At 44.8% G+C, this 21,724-nt stretch overlaps 1 protein-coding gene across 6 annotated transcripts in view; it reads right to left on the bottom strand.

Annotated features, from left to right (window-relative positions):
* Window positions 1-21,724, bottom strand: part of PRDM16 (PR/SET domain 16) — a 440,541-nt gene that overhangs the window by 258,185 nt on the left and 160,632 nt on the right. For all 6 annotated transcript variants that reach the window (XM_083752460.1, XM_083752461.1, XM_083752463.1 and 3 more), the window contains exon 2: window positions 15,142-15,491. In XM_083752460.1, coding sequence (XP_083608586.1) covers window positions 15,142-15,491 — 350 coding nt within the window. The remainder of the gene's footprint in view (window positions 1-15,141; window positions 15,492-21,724) is intronic.

Here is a 21,724-nt window from a genome sequence, read left to right as displayed (position 1 = left end):
TGATAAATTAGTCTAGAGGGAAACAAGGCAGATTCAGCTTGTAAAAGGTCATTCCAACTTTGTTCTGGGTGAGGGTTTATCTTGACTGCAGCTGCGACAGACAATGGGCAAGACCTAAATGGCAGAAAACTTAAGCTCTGCTCGCGAAATTACTGTGCTGATAAGGTAGAATGGACTTTAGTAAGATCTAAATGGGAAAAAGGGGAGGTGGGTGTGAGTTTGGGGGGGAAAGGCCGGTATTTTTCTAACATGATTGAACAGGGATGACACAATAAGATGTGCAATTAAACCAAAGATTTCTTTTTTCCTGGGCATTATCTCAAAGGGAAGAAATATACCGCTGGCTAATCAGATAAAGAAAGGTAGGAAGAAATCCAACCTCCCTCTCTTCACAGAATGAGCTGCCCTCCGTATAAGCTTATTGCGAGGCAGGACATAAGAACCGCAGGCAGCACAAAGGCCTTCTCTCAAGTACTTACAAACACCGTTGTCATTCATCATAAATCTGTGCTCTTTCACAAAGCAGGAAGGGGCCACAGATGAATTTTCAAAATCAGTTGCCCGTCAATTCTGCAGGAGAGAAATTTTGAAGCGAATCTGGAGGTTTCTGCTCAAGTAAAATGCCAGATAAATATTGTGGTAAGCCCCCCCCCCCAAAAAAAAACTCTGCTTCAATAAACCTAGCAATATTTCACAGGAGAGTCCTGCCATTCCAAATTTCAAATTAGAAATAACTCACGGGCACAAGGCCAAGCAAATTCCAGGTCTGGAGGAGAATGAGGGGACGTTTTTGAAGAGAGATGTTCTCCTTTCTCCAAAGACACTTTGAATTTCAAAAACATTGGGGCAAGTAACATAGTCCAGACAGATTGGGGAGGGGGGAAATGAGTTGTGAGGGAATGGGCTCTTCAGAGAGGTGCCCCTGCTTTTTTTTTTTTTGCTTTTTACCCTTTCCACTTGAACCTGCATTTCCTCACTCATTGTGAACCAATTTAATGGTTATCAGTCTGGATCTTAATTAAGTCTAACCAGCATCCACTTCTAACCTCATGGTCTGAACAGGAACCTCTTATCTGTTTGCTTTGTAGAGGGTTTAAGGGAAGAAAAAGAACGAAGAGCTGCGCGAATGAATCTGTGGGTTTTTTAGTTGGGATGAGGAAGAATTTTGTTTTGCCCAGATTTTCAAACCAGCAGAACCTAATTCACACCCCCTGAACTAATAGACAAATCGGGATGTAATCATGCATTGAATTTTGCATTGTGATAACAGTTCTCTGCTCAAAGCATATACCAAATGCATTAAAATACACATTTTATGATGAAATTAATTCACACATGCATACATCAAAAATACATGTGCACTGAATGATAAAATAAAAATTTAGCTACAGGAGTTGTTGTTTTTGTTTGAGATAAACTGGTTGATGAGGAAATGGCATAGAATGAATGAACACCTGCAACATTGACACAGGTTGCTTCCAGACGACCTGCCTTTTGAGCATTCATCCTGATGTCTTTGGAGGGAAGGAGTGAGATGAATCTGGCTATTTATTTGGGGCTCATTCTGATTTTTTGGACAGATTAAGTTACATGATATTGCACGAAGCAAGCAGTACACTTCTCAGTGTACTGACCCCCTCACTTTCCTTATCACAAAAACCCCCACAATAGATTGCATTGTGCAAGAGCACCCCATCAAATTAAGTTGCACGACATGAATTTGCCAATATGTGACTGAATCCCATCCCAGAATTAGGACAGCATGGAAGCTTTTAGCTTACAGGAAAGACTAGATATGGAGGCTGTGGGGGTGGGGTGGGAGGAAAACCTGTCAAGGATGGAAAAAATTGCCATGTTTTGGTAAATGGGAGAGCCAACCTCTTCAGCTCATCAAAATGGTGCAAACACCACTATGTCTTCATATCAGTTTCTTTCAGTTTCTCATTTTTTCCAATCTTAAATTCATTTCCCGACGTTGACACATCTACGTGCAATTTTCCTTTTCCTTTTAAAAAAAGCCATGTAAATTGATTGGCACGTTAATGCAAATTTATCCTAATATACAAATTTTTGATTGCAATTTTGCCAAATTTACACACAAATTTCTCCAATAAAATGCATTTTTCAGGTCATTTTCATTCATATGTGCATTTTACGCATCCTGTCGCATGCATTTTTGCATACATTTCTTGGCTGGAAAGTTGCACTACTAAATCCAGAGAAGGGCTAATTTCAAAAGATGGCTGTGTTCATGTGCTGTTTCAGAAGGTGTAAATTAGGCAAGGGGAACAAAAATGCATTCTATTACCAAAGTGTGCATATGAAACAAACATGCATACAGAAATGTGTATGTTGTGAGAAATCCACATTAAAATGCTGATTAATAATAATAAGAAGAAGAATCACAAAGTGATATGGAAATGAGGAGAACTGAGAAATGACAAATAGTGGTGCTGATAACACCAAGGTCACTGGTTTGATCCCCATATGGGACAGCTGCATATTCCTGCATTACGGGATGTTGAACTAGATGATCCTCAAGGTCCCTTCCAGCTCTACAATTTTATGATTCTATAGCTCTTGCATTAGGCAGCTTCTCTGCCCAGACTATATTTTAACTTGGTTAAAATGGATTACTTATTTTGCAGAGCCTCTGAGACGCTCGATTTCAATAAATAGAACCTTTATTCCATAAGTTTGTGCCCTGAGTCTTCTTTAAGGGCGTGATGGCAAAATACCCTTCTGTACTTCAACGTTCTTTCCTGACCGGACTTTCCAAGGGGAAGAAATCCAGATTGTGCAGAAGACTGCATTTGTAGAAAGGATAACATTCCAGTGAAAAGAAAACAGGGCCCTATATTCTTGCAAGCTTTCCCTGACAAGGGAAAAAGGCTATTTTTCAAGCCCCATGGTCACAAATGGGCTATTCTTGGTTCTCTCACTCGTTCTCAATTTTGTTTTTAATAGAGATGATAAAATACCAGGTTCAGAGGCTGGTATTCATAGATGTCTCTCAAAGATGAAAAGAAAACATTTATTTCCTATTTCTGCTTGTGAATCAGAGTGTTCTATTTTAAGGAAAATGCCCTCTGTCGGATTACCGATGAGTTATTACCCCTTATGGAAATAAATGGAGAAATATCACAGAGGTATTCTTAGTCATTCTTTCATTGGGTGTGCACACATCCTCCCCCCTCCCTGTCTGTCTGTCTCTTGCTTCCCCTCTTATTCCTTATATACCCATGTTTCCAACTCATTCCAAGCACAGTCCCGGATTTCTTGGCACACGGGGGCCGAGAGTGACCTCTTAGCCTGCTTCTGATGTCATCCACGGGTTGAGCATCAGAGAGAGAGAGAGAGAGAGAGAGAGAGAGAGAGAGAGAGAGAGAGAGAGGCAGAGGCAGCTGGAAAGACATTTGCTTTCAGCAGTTTGGACATTTCATAGCCATTTCTAGGATGAAGACCTAGTTCTCTTGAAATGAGTCGGGAAGGGCCATAACTTAGTGGTACAGCATCTGCCTTGCATGCAGAAGGCCTCAGCATCTCTAAGTCTGAAACACTGCCATCCACTAGAGACAATAGTGAGATGGATGGACAAATGATCCAACCTGGAATAGGCAGTGCCCTGCATTCCTGTGCAGTAGGGCATCTCCTCTGGGTTCAGTCCCAAGCAAAACAGACAATACTATGCTGACTGTGTAAGGCAGCTTCCAGCATTCCTTTGGGCAATGGGAGACAAACCACAGATTACATCAGGAGTTGATACAAGCAGGACCGGTCTCTTAAAATAAACCCTAGACAGTGCCGCTTGGCTAAGGATCTCTACCAATGTCACTTTTGAAAGGTCAAAGGTGGTGCTTCTCTTTGAGTCTTGACTCACTAAACATCACCCATACGTGGATCTCAGATCATGCAATGAGATAACAAAGGGTATCTGTGGACAGTGCCATTTAAGGCAGCATAGATAATAAACAGCACTTTCCATTATACAACACCTGCATTTTAAAAATGTAAAAACATAAAGGTAAATGAACCCTGTCCAGTTGTGAATGACTCTGGGGTTGCGGCACTCATCTCGCTGTACTGGCCAAGGAAACCGGTGTTTGTCCGCAGACAGTTTTTCCGGGTCATGTGGCCAGCATGACTAAGCTGCTTCTGGCGAAACCAGAGCAGCACACGGAAATGCCGTTTACCTTCCTGCCACAGCGGTACCTATTTATCTACTTGCACTTGACATGCTTTTGATCTGCTAGGTTGGCAGGAGCTGGGACCGAACAATGGGAGCTCACCCTGTCGCGGGGATTTGAACCGCCGACCTTCCGATCAGCAAGCCCTAGGCTCTGTGGTTTAGACCATAGCACCACCCTCACCCCAATTTTAAAAATGTATGGATTTACAAAAAGATAAAAGAAAAAAAAGAAAATCAAGTTACTTGGAAACCCCCCCCATAAAGGATCCAATTATTGTATTTTTTAAAAAAATATATCCAAGGAAGCAAGACTCCTAAGACAGTTACACTCTGGTGGTGTAATCCTGCACACATATTAAAAGTAGGTGAATCCCGCTGATCTCTATGATGGCAAAAGCCATGTTCTCTGCAAAGAGGATCACATGCTCAGCTTCCTCCAGGCTTTTAGTAATGCAAAGCCTTCCATGATTTTGTGGCCAATATTACTCTCCAGGATGTCACTTCTCAGCCTGCTCTTCATTAGCAAAATAAACAATGCTGTGATTAATGTCATTATTTACTCAATAAATGATCTAGATCATTGTGCATGCATGTGTCGTCCCCCCCCCCCCCGCCGCCTCTGCTCCAGGTTTTGTTTTCAAAGGACCCAGGGGTAATAAAGGGAAAACACAGTGTGATTTATTTCAGGGTGCCGTGACTTGGACGTTCTGTGTCAGCAAGCAAGGGAATAATAAGCTTGAGGGAGGAGGGTGTAAAATGCAATCCCATTGTGCAGCATAACCGAGCGCATTCTACATTTTGGACTGAGTTTTCTTCGCAAGGAAAAAGATAGGCCAATGTAGGGATCCAAATCGGCTCACATTAATGCATGCCGCTTTTTGAGCCAAATCAGGCATTACTCACAGGTAGGGACAGTTTGCAAATACCTGTATAAACCATGCCACTCCTGGAACAAGGGTAGGTAACATGGTGATATTGGACCACAGATCACATCATCTGGGACTGAAGTTCAATATCATTGGAAGGACATTGCATTGTCTACCCCAGTCCAGGAGTTGCAGATCATGTTTGTTTAATGGAATTTGCAAAAATCAAATTCCACAAGTCTTCCTAGTATGCAGACTGGAAGTGGAGTTAATTATCAGCTTTCACACTTTCCCCAACACATTCCTCAGTGACGACAAAATAAAATAAAAATAGACATACGTTTTAGAAGGTGTATTTTAACATAAAATGCCATATAAAATCTGGGTTGTAACCAACTACAGTGGTACCTTGGGTTAAGAACTTAATTCGTTCTGGAGGTCCGTTCTTAACCTGAAACTGTTCTTAACCTGAGGTACCACTTTAGCTAATGGGGCCTCCCGCTACCGCCGCGCCGCTACCACACAATTTCTGTTCTCATCCTGAGGTAAAGTTCATCCCGAGGTACTATTTCTGGGTTAGCGGAGTCTGTAACCTGAAGGGTCTGTAACCTGAAGCGTCTGTAACCTGAGGTACCACTGTATGTCTTGTTCTGAGTAGGTCCACCTGAAATCAACAGTGCTGATTTAGCCATGACCATTAATCTTATTGTATTTAAATATGAAAGTGGATTTTGTTCAGATGAAAAAATAAATAAATCACAGATTCTCAGAAATGGATGGAATGGATGTCTGGATGAACATGTGCAATACTGTGCAAAGAACATGTGCACATTTGTTCAAAACACTGCCCTCACCTACCCTCAGTGATAGCATCATGTAGCCAAATTATGATTTGGTTATGTCAACCCATTTGGTTATATTTACTGTTGTCATGCCAGGTATAGTGTCATGACATCAGCCTGTTCAGTATGTGGTCCCTGATAGGTTGTGCTGTTCTAAGTGATTCTTAATTCAAGCAGCAGCATTAGTGAACAAACAACACATATTGTTAAAACAGCGAATAAAATTTGGTGAACGTTTGGTGGAGCCCCAGTAATGATCACTGCTAATGAGGAGAACGGAAGATGGAAGTCCAATGGGTTTTTTTGGGTAGCTGAGAATTGTTTGTGTTAGGAGACAAAGATTTGTTGCTTTCTGTAGTAGCCGAAGAAACAAAGGAGCTTTGAAGAAATGTGAGGTGCTCCTAGGAAAGTGTGTGTTCTCTCACGTCCACTGCGAAAAATAAAAATTAATAGCATTGGAAAGTCAACAACATTTATGACAGATAATAGAAAGGGCTTGTACCGAGTCTGGCGTTCAGGAAAGAAAGGAGATATGAAGCATTACCGAGTATGTGAAAATAAACAAAGACTTTTATCAGAAGAAGAAAAGGACAAAAGTTTGCTGCAAGGTTATGGAGAAGTAATATAGGCTCTTGTTAGCTTGTATGGAACTTCCAAGAATTAAGAGCAATTTAGGGAATCTCAAACTTCCAGGATTTTGCAACCTTGACACAAAACCACATATATTTGCTATGGCAGATGTCCCAAAGAGGGAATGGGTTGAGAACCTTATACAACATGACCTTACCCATTTGCAAACATAATTGTAACTAACTTTTTCCATTGAAATCAATGGGAAGTAGCTGTGCTTCCTTGAATCCTGTCCATATATGCTTATTCCAGACAACCTGCTAAGTCAGCCCAAGAGCCCAGAAAGAGCTCAGCTGAATTATGACTGAAGCTCAGCCTTGTCCAGTTGCAACAGATCCTTTTTCAACCCAAAGTCCACATTCCTTTCTGGTCTACCTTGTGGCAGGCAGTGAAGAAGGTCACATGCCAATGGTGGGTGTGGCCAGGGGCAAAAGTGAAGAGAGAAACAACTAGAAATGTGACCTTTATATAGTAGGCTAGTTTCAGCAATCACACCTCTATATCCTTTAGCCAGGCAAGCAAGTGAGTCGAGTCCAGGGACGTACACCACTCAGGAAAAACACTCAGGCTGCAAAGGAGGACCAGTGAGGAGTGTGACCTGGTGACAATCCTGAGGACCATATAGATCAGGACTGGCCAAACCTGGCCCTCCAGCTGTTTTGGGACTACAATTCCCATCATCCACTGGTCCTGTTAGCTAGGGATGATGGGAATTGTAGTCCCAAAACAGCCAGAGGGCCAAGTTTGGCCATGCTTGATATAGATAGACCTGTGGGATGCATTTGGTCCTGGGCTTGCAGTTCCCCACTCCTGACCTAGTCCAACCACTTGTTTTCCACAGTGGCCGCCATATGCTTTCAGAAGCCCACCAGCTTGGCAATGAAGGCACAACAGTCAGACAGTGCCCAGTGCTGTCCGTTCCAGGGATAGGCAACATAGCTTCCTTCAGATGATGGAGGCTTGGAGCAATGGGAGTTGGAGTCCAGCAACATCTGGAGGACACCACATTAACTATTCCTGCTCTGCTCTAACTGGCAGCAGCTTTCCAGGGTATCAGATGGAGAAGAGACTTGTACACCACCTGTTGTCTCGTCCTTTTAACCAGAGGTACCAAGCCCCAAACATGGGACCTTCTACATGCGAAACATGTGTTACCCTAATAAATTATGGTCTCTTTCCATTAAAAACAACAACCCTCAAATGTTGTATCCAAAGTTAGTCCTACTCAGCCTAGACCCATTGAAATAAATGGACCTAAATAGACATGTCCGTGAATTTTAATATGTCTACTCTGAGTAGGAGTAGTGTGGGCTACAACACTACATTGCTGCTGTTATTTTCTTGGAACTTTGGAATGTTCCATTGAAAAGCATTTTTAAAAAAGGTTTATGTGTATATACAATTTAATGTTTACTGGTGGATTTAGAGGGCAGAGTAAGGACTAATTTAGGTCCCGCTGAAACCAGGAGGACAAATTAGTCATGACGGAAGTTCCATTTGTTTTGAAGACCAGGCTAACCTAGCCTGGATGCAACCCAGGGATGTCAGAAATGCATGTACACAATGGATACTATTTATTGCCTCAACATCCATCAGGGACAATTTAATGATTTACATTTTTAGAAGTATCTGCCAGGGCTGGGCCGTGGGAAGCAGTCTGGAGCCGAAGTCAGAAGGCTGGGAACTAGGATTCGGGACTAGAGAGCAATTGGGCAGGACCAGAGAACGAGCAAAAGAGGCCAGATCGAACAGTAGGCCAGAAACGCAGTACACACACATACAGGTATCCACAGGTGAACAGTGCCTGCCTCCTCATCTGATCCATGCAGATCAGTTGAGGGAGGGGTTATCACAGCAGCTGCTGGTGCCCACTGCGACTGGCAGGGCAGAACAACAGAGAGGTTGAGCCAGGGCCAACGACAGGCAGAGCCACTCATTCTAATTTTGTCCCCAACCTCCTCTCTTTTGTCCCCAACCTACTCTTCAGCTCTAGAAGGGCAACACCAATGCTTGCTTATCTATCTATCTATCTATCTATCTATCTATCTATCTATCATCTATCTATCTATCTATCTATCTATCTATCTATCTATCTATCTATATCTACTACCACCAAAATCAGTGGGGTTTTATGAAGATGGGGGCAGAAAAATTGCTTGGGGAGACAGGTCAGCCTCTACCCCAGGGCTGGGGGTGGGCGGGCTACCCACCTCTGCTTTAGAACCATGAGGTTGAGAAATTCTCCATCCCATTTTAAGTTTCTGGAAACAAGAAGAATTACTGACAAAAGAAGAATGGAGGATGAAACTGATGGACTATGCAGAATTAGATAAAATTAACAGGAAGAATTCGAAATCTGCAGGACCAGAGATCCACAGAAGACTGGCATAAATTTACGGACTATTTGGAGAGTAATTGTGATGATCATATTACGCTTGTAGGTTTGCGAGAAGTTTTGTAAGGTGGGCTATTTGAAATATTGCAAAAAAAAAAGGTAATGAGGGGGACTGTTAGTTAAGATAATTAAAGGCAATAGGAATTTAAGAAATGCAGAATAAGTGATAAGAACGGAAAACCATCAGAGGGGCTGATGGAAGTCCAAAAAGATTGTATAAGATGTGAAGTTCTGTTGTATGAATGATAACTAATATGTTTATATATATATATATATATATATATATATGAAATTCTCCATCCGAAACTGAGTGACAGCCAGGAGTTTTAGGGAGAAGAACTTTTTTAAAAAAAAAATATGCACCAGGTATCTGACTCCACATGAAACCCTCTGAACAATGAGCAGCCTAGAATATCTTTTCCCAGCCTTGAATCCCTAGATGTTGTTGGACTATTACTGCTATGGTCCCTGACCACTGCCAATGCTGGCTGGGAATGGTGGGTGATTTAGTCTACCAAAGGGGAAAGCTGGACTAAAGCTACAGTAAGTCTCTAAAGGGGTTGTATATGCGGCCTTCAGAAGTTGCCTCTGTTTAGCAGCCAACCAACACTCTCCCCCCCACACACATACAACTGACGTGCTGCGCTCCTTAAGGAATGTTTTCCTTCATTCACAAGGTGTTTCCGTTTAGCTCATAAAATGTATATTTTAATGTGTGCAAATCCAGGCCTGCCTTCATGTCCACACCCTGCTTGGAATGGCCTGATATTTCCAAGGCTGAAAAAAAAAAGAGGAGGTGGGAAGGAGGATGTTTCTGCAAGCAACTCCGTAAGGTGGTGCTAATCAAACATTCCGAAAGTTATGAGATTCACGGTTGAAGTATCCCAGGGCAGGAAGATCTTCTGAGGCACCTTTGTTAAATGCAGTGGAAAGCTGTTGAGAGATTTGGCAAAGGATCCTTTTTTCCCCCAACCATTTTTTTTTTGGGGGGGGGGAGTGGGAGGAGGTAGTTTTGATAGGTTAATCATATTTAGTCCTCCATTCAATAATCCATTGTGTTGCGTGTGATTGGTTCTTCTTGGGCAACCTGAGCAGAAGTCCTGATTCATTGACAGATGGTGGGAAGGTTAGGGATGGTGTGTAAAATTCCAGAGATTGCAGCCATCTAAGTTCTACTTAGAGGAAACTGGCTGGAATGAATGGACCTAAGTTAACCATGCCTATTAATTTCAACAGGCTCACTCTGAGTAGGATTATATTGGATACGAACCCAGTTAAACCTCTCATCTGATTAAATGACTGATGGGAAGCCTGTGGCCCTCTCAGACTTCATCTCCCGTCAGCCCCAGCCAGCATGGCCCATACTCATAAATGGTGGGAACTGAAGGCGCAACAACCACTGAATGGATTTCCATTTGTGTTGAGTATTTGATGGAGTCATAAGTGGTAGTAGTGGAGAATGGGTAAGGAGCTGATTTGTTGTTGAATTAGACATGCATGGTTTTGTATATTGGGGTGGGCAGGCTTCAGCGTGAAATGATGGGACATTTGCTTTGCTTGAACAAACATTCACCCAGTTCAGTATCCCATGTCCTGATCCATCCACAACAGGCACTCAAAGGGCCAAGTGATGCAGTGGGTGAGGGGCTGCAGGACTATGGAAAGCTCCAGGTGAGCAACTTGCTCCAACAAAGGCTTTATCATGCCCTCCCACCCACCTGAAGAGTGTGAGCCCTTAAAGCAGTGGTTCTCAACCTGTGGGTCCCCAGATGTTGTTGGACTACAACTCCCATCATCCCTGACCACTGGTCATGCTGGCTAGGAGTGATGGGAGTTGTAGTCCAACAACATCTGGGAACCCACAGGTTGAGAACCACTGCCTTAAAGGCTGCTCCCCAACCCAAGCACTTCTCCTAACCTCCCCCTTTGCCACTGGGCAAGTATAGTAGAGCAGGAAGTACTTAAACCTTCAGGTGACTTGGCCTTAGGGGAACTCACCTGTTGGGGTCCTGTCTCGCATTCCAAAGCACAGGTGGATTATCACAAACCCACTCCAATTCACAAGTAGATAAGAGCGTAAGGAGAGCCCTGCAGCTGCATCAGGTCAAAAGCCCATCTGGTCCAGCAGCCTTTTCTCACAGTGGCCAACCAGATGCCCATTATGGGAAAGCCTGACAGCAGGACTTGAGCGCAGCAGTTTTAAATGTTTTGAATTGCTGTTCCAAACTCTTTTTCACTGATATGTGGTTTTAACCTTTTTGCAAACCACCTTGCGGTTGTTGTTTTGTGTTCGTGGTATATTAATTTTATGAAATAAATACGAAATAAATGAAATGCTCTCCCCTCACCTGCGATTCCCAGCAACTGGTCTTCAGAGGACTGCTACCTCTGATAGTGGTGGTTTAACACACCTAACGTGGAAAGTAGCCACTGATAGCTTTATCCTCTGGGAATTTGCCTAATACGCTTTCAGACCCACCCAAGCTGGTGTCTGTCACTCCCTTTTGTGACAGTAGCTTAACCATGCAAAATTCTGTCGTTTTATGCTTGTCCTGAACCTTCCAATGCCCAGCTTCACTGGATGCCCATGAGTTATATCAAACAGGGAGAAATGCTTTTCTCTGCCTTCTTTCTCCCCTCCATGAATTCCTCAGCCAGTGGCACAGGAGCCTTAAGACTTGGCTGCCCCGTCCTTTTTCCAGGCATGAGACTGGGGCCACGCCACAGCCAGATGCCTCTGGAAGTGTCCAAAGTAAACTGTTTATGCATCGCATTCAGGATGTGAAAAACCCTTGCCACTTCATGCATCTGACACTTGGCTTGACAATAAATCAGCCAGATCTTTTACATGCCACAGCTCTCAATGCCTTTTCCACCGGCACCTCGCTAACAAGGCCGCTCTTCTGGAATCTGTCCCCATGGAAAGCATCACACTTTTGCCTTGTGCAGAGGAAATCCTCCACCCTCCCAACACCTTTGGGGTACAAGGGAGGAGGGAGGGGAGATGTACAATGGCAACAGGAATGCCAGCCTAAGAACACGGAAAGTCACACATGTAAGAGGAAGGAAGGTTGGGAGATGATCTGGTTTCTAGCCAGATTCTTTTAACAATGCTCAGATTAGGAGAAGAGCAGCATCCGGTGATTGCCAGGAAAATTATTTATCATCGCAGGTGAAGAGGACCACCACAAGGGCCAAGCGGGAAGATGTCTATCCTTGCAGATCAAGTACTATATACAAAGACATCACCAATGACAGTCAGCAGTAGATACATGCAATGGTGGCTGGTGCTCACTGGGACTGATAGGCTGGAAGGCAGGGAGCTCAACAGTAGGGGGAGCCAGAGCCAATGATGGACAAAACCATTGCTTCCTCCCAGCCCATGCAAGTTTGCAAGCCCTCCATGGAAGATCATGTGGATTCTAACCTTTCGCATGAGATGAGAGGACCTGGCTGAGATGAGAGCAGACTGGCGTTGCTGGGGCAGTTGCCACTGTGCTCTAATGGACCAGCTTCCTGTGGATATATGGAATCACTATTCAAAACAGAGGTGCTCAAAAATGTGAGCATCCATGCTCGATGAAGAGGTGGCCTCATCCAAGGTAGGCACAGACCACCTGTTGAACTTGCAGAGACTCGAACCACAGCTTGCACTTCTATCAAGGGGTCTACCAGCCTCACAACTCCCACCTGTAAAGGACTGCTCCATTCAGCCCAGGAAATGCAGGAGCTGAATGGTGCTGCCTGCTCTGTTCCTTCTTCCTTCTCTCCCTCTCTGAAGTACACCCCCCTTGGGGAAAAAGGGGTCAGGAGGAACTGGGCTGCAAGAGTGCGTCAGCCGATGCTTTAAAATGGGGTGGTGGTGAAGCTGTGGCCCTACAATTCCCATCATCCCTGGTCATGCTGGCCAGGGCTGATGTGGGTTAGAGTCCAATAACATCTAGTTGGCTGCAGGTTTCCTAAAGTAAAAGTAAAGGGGCCCCTGACCATTAGGTCCAGTCGTGACTGACTCTGGTGTTGCGGCACTCATCTCACTTTATTGGCCGAGGGAGCCACCGTACAGCTTCCGGGTCATGTGGCCAACATGACTATGCCACTTCTGGCGAACCAGAGCAGCGCACGGAAACGCTGTTTACCTTCCTGCTGTAGCGGTACCTATTTATCTGACGTGCTTTCGAACTGCTAGGTTGGCAGGAGCAGAGACCGAGCAACGGGAGCTCACCCCGTCGCAGGGATTCGAACCGCTGACCTTCTGATCGGCAAGTCCTAGGCTCTGTGGTTTAACCCACAGCGCCACCTGCGTCCCCAGGCAGGTTTCCTACCTTTGCTTTAAAAAGTGTTTTCTATGAAGCAGCCCAACAGAGTTTTTTTGGGGGGTGAGAAAGTGGTAGCTTCCCATAGATTCCCATACCTAGCTAAGAATGTACAGTGGTACAGTGCTAGTCTACTCTCAGTCATTGGGCTAAGGGTGATTACAGTGGTACCTCGGGTTAAGTACTTAATTCGTTCTTAACCTGAAATTGTTCTTAACCTGAAGCACCACTTTAGCTAATGGGGCCTCCTGCTGCCGCTGCACTGCTGGAGCACGATTTCTGTTCTCATCCTGAAGCAAAGTTCTTAACCCGAGATACTATTTCTGGATTAGCGGAGTCTGTAACCTGAAGCGTATGTAACCCAAGGTACCACTGTACTTATCCATGCAGAATGGCCAGGATACAGAGGTCTCAGCATGGTGACAAGAGTCCCCTGCTTAAGAAAGCCCTGCTCTGTGAGTTTTGGTTTTTTTGTGTGTTTTTTGAGGTTAACACAGGTCCCAGTCAGTTTTGCTTTTGGACGGCTTCCCTGCCTGTTGAGAGAAGAAGTTCCTAAAACTAGCAGTGCCTTTCCGCCAGGTTTAGTGGGAAGCAAATGCAACCTGTCAAGCAGCTACATCACGTGTTTGCCTTGACTCTCACCCAGGACAGGAAGCAAAAACACCAGCAGTTCCATTTATTGCCTGACCCCCCCCCCCCAAAAAAGGAGCTCTCAAATATGTTCCTAGAAAGTGAGCTGCTTCTTTTCTAGTTCCAGTTTTCCTCTCAAAGTTAAGAGAAAATTGTCCATCATGTTTATATTTTGTGAGGAGAGGGGGGCAGGACTTCTCATACCGCTAGAGATATTTAGCAGTGAGTTCAATAACTATATGAAGACTGTTTACAAAATCAGGTTTTAAAAGCTTTGCTGTCAGAAACTGAACATATAACTAGGTCTGCGGGCAGAGCATTCTATGCAGTGTTGCTGTTCTTAAGACACCCACACAATTCTGTTCCAAGTATATTCAGATTCTATGCATCAGTACAGAGTACTTAGAATGTCAGCACAGGACCTGGGGAACTAGGGTTCAAATCCCTGCTCAGCCATGAATCTCACTGGGGTGACCATGGGCCAGCCACAGTCCCTCTGCTTAATCTACCTCACAGGGTTGTTGTGATGGGGAGGGGCAGAACCACGTAGCAACCTAGGAGAAATGGTGGGATAGAGATGCAAAACAGTAAAGAAGAAGAAGAAGAGTTTGGATTTGATATCCTGCTTTATCACTACCTGAAGGAGTCTCAAAGTGGCTAACATTCTCCTTTCCCTTCCTCCTCCATAACAAACACTCTGTGAGGTGAGTGGGGCTGAGAGACTTCAGAGAAGTGTGACTAGCCCAAGGTCACCCAGCAGCTGCATGTGGAGGAGCAGGGAATCGAACCCGGTTCACCAGATTACGAGTCTACCGCTCTTAACCACTATACCACACTGGCTCTCAAACAACTAAAAGGGGGAGGTTCTCAAGGGTCTGATGCTAGCAAGTGGACATTTGCTTCCCCACCCCCAAATGCCAGCAAGCCCAACCCCTGACCACTACCCTCCTTTTAAACCAGCATTCCCATCAGTGCTGAACTTTGAATTTCCCACAAAGCCCTTAAAAAAAGCCATTTCTCAAGAATTCAATCTTATGAGGCCATGGACCCTATAAAGAATGGCTGTGGAACTTCCAAAAAGTATGTTTGTGGGACTGAAACCGAATCATTCATAACAATAAATAATCATTGCACAATAAAAATCAGAATATCCACGAAGACATGAAATCAACAAAGCCACTCTTCTTCCCGGTCCTGGAGGTCATCCAAAAACAAAGGCTGCACCTTCCTCCAAAGCCAAACCAATCACCATCGTATTAGTCAAAAGCCTTCTTACCTCCCATCCAAAGTTTGCTTCTTTCAACGTCGTCCTTGGAAAGGTCATGTAAGGCCCGAATCTTTCCCCAATTTCAATCTTCTTTTTGGTCCAGATGCCCAGCCCTGCCCCTGGAATGGAAGACTCCCTCAGCTCAAAGTCGGGCGGGATTGGAATGTCATCGGGGATGTAGACGGGAGCTTCATACGGAGAGCCTTCCTTGGGGTTGAAGTCCTCTCCGGCGGGGAAAGGGGATGGCGGCCCCACGGGGATGGGGGACATGATGCTGTCCTCGGTCTCCTCCTCCCCGCTCTCGCCTGCTAGGAGGTCTGCCTCGGTTTCATACATGTTGTTCACAATCTCGTTGTCACCTTGAAAACACACACACAAACAGAAAGGGATAAGCGGTGAGATCCTCTTCTCTTGGGCAAAGGGAATAGTCAAGCACTCCCTGGGTACCAAGGCAGTGAGATTAGCCTCAGAAACAGGCCTTTTTGGAACCAGGGGAGGACCTGACAGGCTTCATAAGGACTGCTGCTGCCCAGCAGAGAATACTGCTTCTTATGCCCTTTTAATATGTGTTGGGGGGTGTTATTGTTATTTTAGAGCCACCATACGTCTGTATTTCCCCGGACATGACCAGGATTCCAAAGGCGGAATTGACTGGGGGGGGGGATTTCTAAAAGGTGGCGCTTTGCCCTGAATCTTAGGCAAGTCAATGGGAAAATTGTGTATTTTTGGCATTTTTGTTAAAAAGAACTTGGGGATCTTCCTAAACAAAAAGCTCAACAAATTTTGGGGTGTCCTGATTTTTTATTTTTTGAAAAATGGCAACTCTTGTGTTATGTTTTTTGTGCTTTTATATTTTATCCTGTGAACTGCCCTGAGACCTGTGGGTATAGGGCAGTATATAAATTCACTAAATAATGATTTTAAAAATGCTAGTTGAAGATTCTGTTGACTCTATCAACCACTGACATTGTTTAAAGAGATGGAAAGGACCAAGCTTTGCATGTGGAAGGTCCCATCATCTCCAAGTAAGGATGAGAATGTCCCCTTCCTGAACCCCTGGAGAGCCTCTGCCAGTCAGTGTAGACCAAGGGTCTGAGAATAAGGGTAAGGCTAGGGATGAATTTGAGCAAGGAACACATGGGGACAGTGTGCTACATTTACTATTTCTCTCTAATATTTCTATGTATTTTAGCAAAGCAAAAGCCATGCATATATCAGCTTCGCAGGCCAAGATGTGTGCATCTGAATGAACTATGTAAAGCCATGTTTATTTTTTGCAAGCAAGGGCAATTCCTGAGTCACAAGCAGCTCATCTTTGCAAACTTACTGGGAAAAGTACCGTACATATTCCTTTATTGAGGAAAGTTGTTAAAAAAAATATGCCTCCCTCTCTCTCTCTCTCCGCCCCCCCCCAACAATGTTATAGTCCTACCATGTTCCTGTAGTATAACCATGCCACCCGCAGTTCAGGCTTGGCCACAGACGCCATTCAAAATCCATGTCTGGATCTGGTTCAGTGAGTTACTCAAAAGGAGGTGAGCAGCCAACCTGCCCTTGAAACCATGCCTCTCGCTTTTATGCCCTGCTCGGCAAGCCATAGAGAACAGTTTCTCCTTGAACACAACAGCATCACCAGCATATGCACAACTGTACTCAGATGTAGGGATAGGTGAACGTTTCTGTTTTAGTTTATCTCAGTTACTTATTGTTCTAATTATAAGCTCATTTCTCCACATCTCCACATCAGTGTGTGTGTGTTTTTTAATGAAACGTCCTTGTGAAAATTCATCAGAATTTTAGTGTGAAAACACAGATAGGTAGGTAGGTAGGTAGCAATTTTGCCAAATATACACAGTTTCACAAAGCAATTTGCACTAATATAATGCATTCTGGTATGTAATCTTCACCAACATATGTATTTATGTACACACGTTACCCTGGTATATGCATTTTTGCAAGCATTGCTGCAATGTGCTCTATGTGGGACTGCCCTTGAAGCTAACCCAGAAGTTGCAACTAGTCCTGAATGTGGCGGTTCGACTGCTAACGTAGAAACTGAGTAGGTAAGTCAAAGGGTTGGTAAAGGATCTGGGCTGCAGAACTGTCATGGAAAGGTACTGAGTTCAATGAAAATTGGCTTTTTGACCATGAATCTAATTTCATTCAATACAGCAGGTTGGGTTAATAAGCTGATGGATAGGAATTTGTCAAAAAGAAACCGGGAGCTAGCTAGCTAGATATACGACTGAAGTTAAACTCGTCTCTCCACTGCAGTGTACATATTACTCGATTAAAAAAAACAAAACCCTTCACATCAGGAAGAAGGTTTGCCTGTGATTGAATCCTGGGTTACGGCAGGGTGGTGGAAATGTGCTTCTCGGTTTAATGGCTGCAGAAAAATAGATTCATAATCCGCTTACAAACAGAGCCCTTCAGGAACTATTTCAGATCTATTCTCTGCAGAGAAAACAAAAAGACCCAAACCTTTAAAAGTCATGTGGCTAAAACACTTATTTAATTTAGGAGCATTCAGAAGAGTAATTATGAGCCTACAAGTGGGTAGGGGTGTCTTTTATTTCTTCTTCCACTGATTTGTGCCTTCCGCTCACAAAAGCAGCAAAGAGCCGCAGCTGTTTCCCTCATGCACTAAAGTTCTATGTTGTTTGGGAGCAGAGGGAGAGAGAGAAAACACCCCCAGAAAACATTCAAATAGGACATATGCAGAACAAACGTAAAATTGCAAGGGAGAGCAATTAGCTGAATTAGTCAGAGTAAGTGACCACATCAAGGAACCAACAATGCGTCCGGTCAGGAGGGAGCACGGCACCCTTGGTTGCAAGGGAACTGTAGCACAGATGGAAGACGCTCAGCATCATACAGGAATGAACCGTTCACTGTGTCCTCTGTTGTTACTTTTAAACACACGCACACACAGGCTAAATACCCTTAATCTTGCAAAGTCGTTCTCCCTCCGCCCAACCCCAAGAGCAATTAGGAAATTAGTGTGATTATTTTAGCAGGCTGCAAATTGCGACACTTAAAACTGGGTTGCAAAGGAAGGCTGTAATTCCGCAGTCACCCGTTACATCCCCTTTCTGCTCTTTCGCTTGCTTGTTTGTTTGTTTTGCTAAAATGCATAGGGGGGGGGGGAGCAACCTGTTCGATGAGCTTCTGAAGAAAAGTTAAAAATAACAATACAGTGGAAACCGCTAAATGTCTCTAGCTAGATTTCTGCGTTCTGTCGGATTCTCGAAGATGCTGGGTTGTCTGCAACTAAGTTTTACACAGAGCAAACCCACTGAAATTAATGGACCTGTGTCTGTTATAGGACTAACATTGGATACAAAGTGCTAGAACTCCATCGCCTACCTCTACCCCTGTTGACACAGACAGGCCATTTCTGCTACTCAAGACAGTGGCTCCAAACTGCACAATACCTTTAAAGCACTCTGGTGCCACTTTGAATGGTGGTAGAAGAACCCTGGGAACTGTAGCTTGTTAATGGTGCTGAGAGACATCAGGAGACTCCTGTTCTCCTTCACAGCACTACAACTCCTAGAATTCCCTGGGAAGACGACTTGGCTTTCAAACCATTCTGAGAGCTGTCCTAGGCGGAGAGGTTACCAGGGATTGAACCTCGTATGCAAAAAGTGGATGCTCTACCACTGAGCTATGGCTCTGAGATAGCATGTTTCTCTAAGAGCCTGGCAATGTAGAAAGGTACAGGTAGGGCTACAAGACCCGGACCAACAGTATATGTTAAGCTTTTAAATAAATAAATAAAACCCTTTCATATGTGGCAATCGGCTGGGTTGTTTCCCTCCCCTTTCTCACTTTTTTTTGGGGGGGTGGGGAGGGTGGGGGGGAGAACAAATTTACCTTTCCCCAGCCCAGCCATCAGCTGCAGGCTCCCTGCTTTCTTTGGGCCATATTTCCCTCCTCGCTCCCCGCACCCCCCTCCCCAGAATAACAATCCAACAACTGCCTCATTGTGGACTCTGGAGCAATGTGCGGGACTCCTAGCGAGAATATTAATGGCTGACCTCTGATGTAATCGGGGAAGGGGAGGGAGGGAAATAGCACCCGACCGAAATTGCAGTTTTCACTTCAGCGTGGAAAGGCATTTTTTGTGCTGCCGAATAGGAGCAGAGCAGTTATAACAGCAGGGCTCGACTTTTAAGGAATGAATCTTTCATCCCTTTTATATTCTCAAAACGGGGCCTCTGGCCTCTGAGAAATATTCCCCTCCTTTTCTTTTGAGGCCTCATAAACGCTTATTCTGAAAATCATTGCTTTGGATCACTAAAGGGATAGGAAGGAGGATTTTTTTGTTGCGTGCATTCCGGGGCGAATGCATCTATCGCTTATGAACATTTCCTTCAGCGAGAGAGAAAAAGAGAAAGAGAGTGAGAGGGAGGGGGGGAGAGAGAGGGCAATCTTGCTTACGCAAACATGCCCCCAGAAACAAGCCTTTCAGAAGCATTATACACCATAATCCCGAAAATACTTGTGGTTGCAGTAAATGTTTCTCCTCTGGGTATTAGCAAGTCAAATTATTTTCCACTCTATGATTAGCCCCCTTTGCACTTATGAAACAGGGATTCCAACCAGGCTGAGGAGGGAAGGCTGAGTTTAAGAGCAGAGTGAGACCATCGAAGGGGAACTTGACATGACAAGCTGCCCAGCTCCTGAGCAGTATCGAGGGTTCTTTTTGTCGCTGTTCCCTCTGTACTTAAGGGCGCCTAGAGGGTTGTGCGGCAACCTGCCTGAGAAATATCACTTCTCAAAACCAAACCTCTACAGCGATGACAAAAGCCAACAGCTCCACCTGCTTCTCTGACCTTAACATTTCACGTGGTGTCAACTTCTGTCCCAAGTGTAATCTGCTTTCAGAGTTGGAATCAGGGGTTGGCATCATTGGCCGTCTGCTGACATCCACACCCTGTCAGGGAAATAGAGGTATCTACCTTATACCAAGGGACGCGGGTGGCGCTGTGGGTTAAACCACAGAGCTTAGGACTTGCCGATCAGAAGGTCGGCGGTTCGAATCCCCACGACGGGGTGAGCTCCCGTTGCTCGGTCCCTGCTCCTGCCAACCTAGCAGTTTGAAAGCATGTCAAAGTGCAAGTAGTTAAATAGGTACAGCTCCGGCGGGAAGGTAAACGGCATTTCCGTGCGCTGCTCTGGTTCGCCAGAAGCTGCTTAATCATGCTGGCCACATGACTCGGAAGCTGTACACCAGCTCCCTCGGCCAATAAAGCGAGATGAGCGCTGGAACCCCAGAGTTGGCCACGACTGGACCTAACGGTCAGGGGTCCCTTTACCTTTTACCTTATACCAAGTCAGACCACTGGTCTATCTAGCTCACTACTGCCTAGATGCTCCTGGGTTTTACGCCATGAATAGTCCCAGCCCTACCTTGAATTTGGGACCTTCTGCATGCAAATGAGGTTCTCTACCACTGAGCTATGGGCTTTTTCCACTGCCAGCCTCCAAAGCCATTTGGTCCTGCTCTTCCTTCTCTCTGTTGCCTCCAAGGTGAGCCCAAGACACTTTGTGGCCTGAGGAGAGGGCACCACTACTCCTATGGCATGTGCAGGACTAGTCTGGTCCAAACACTGGTGACAGGATGGCATCCTCCATCACACCTGAAGCCTCTTCTCGTTGAGGTGTGTAAAATGATGCATGGTGTAGAGATATTGGATAGGGAGAATACTAGGACCCAATGGGGCTATACAACGAACCTGAATAGCAAGAGACAAAGAGCAGACAAAAGGAAGCACTTCTTCACATATGGATTTCCCTCCAACCGAATGTAGCGATGGTCACCAACTTGGATGGCTTCAAAAGAAGATTAGGCAAAGTCACTGAGAATAAGGCTATCAATGGTTATAATGTTGCCTACGGTCTACCTCTGCTGTTGGAGGCAGTATCCCGGTTGCTTGGAATTGCAGGTAGGGAGAGTTGCTGTTCCACTCAGGTCCTGCTCATGGGCTTCCCAAAGGCATATAGTTGGTCACTGTGAGGACAGGATGCTGGACTAGATGGGCCACTGGCCTGATCCAACAGGGATTTTTAGATGCTCTTAAACCAGCAAGGTATCTGAAAGGTGCAAATAGAGGGCTGCTTGGCACTCACAGATCTGTCCTCCAGCAGAGGGGAACCATTGCCCTCACTTCACACCAGCATCCATCATTTCACTCTGCTTAATGGAAGATCTGCCCTCCATCTTTCCTTTGCTCTCGATCTCTGGATAGCATTGCAAATTTGGCTGAGAGAGAGAGTCAGTATCAGTATCAGTAACAATGAGACGTGAGTGGCAGTCATTGGCCACTATGAGTAGAGGATGTTGGACTATATGGGCCATCGACCTGATTTAGCAGACTCTTATTATGTTCTTATTATGGGTCACTTAAATAAAGGGCCCTCCAGACATCGTTTTCATTTTGTATCCACGATGAGTTTGCTCACGATGGTTTGGGGACAGTTATATGCAATTCCACTTTCAATACTGATGGTGTCAAGAAAAGTCTATCAGTGGGTGTCCTATAACTTCCTGTTGAAATTCTGCAACTTTTCATCCTGCAAATGT

The sequence above is a fragment of the Podarcis gaigeae genome (assembly GCF_964106915.1).
Source record: "Podarcis gaigeae genome assembly, chromosome: 8".
NCBI lineage: Eukaryota > Metazoa > Chordata > Lepidosauria > Squamata > Lacertidae > Podarcis > Podarcis gaigeae.
Note: the sequence above shows the minus strand (reverse complement) of the source record. Positions and strands in the feature narration are given on the sequence as shown.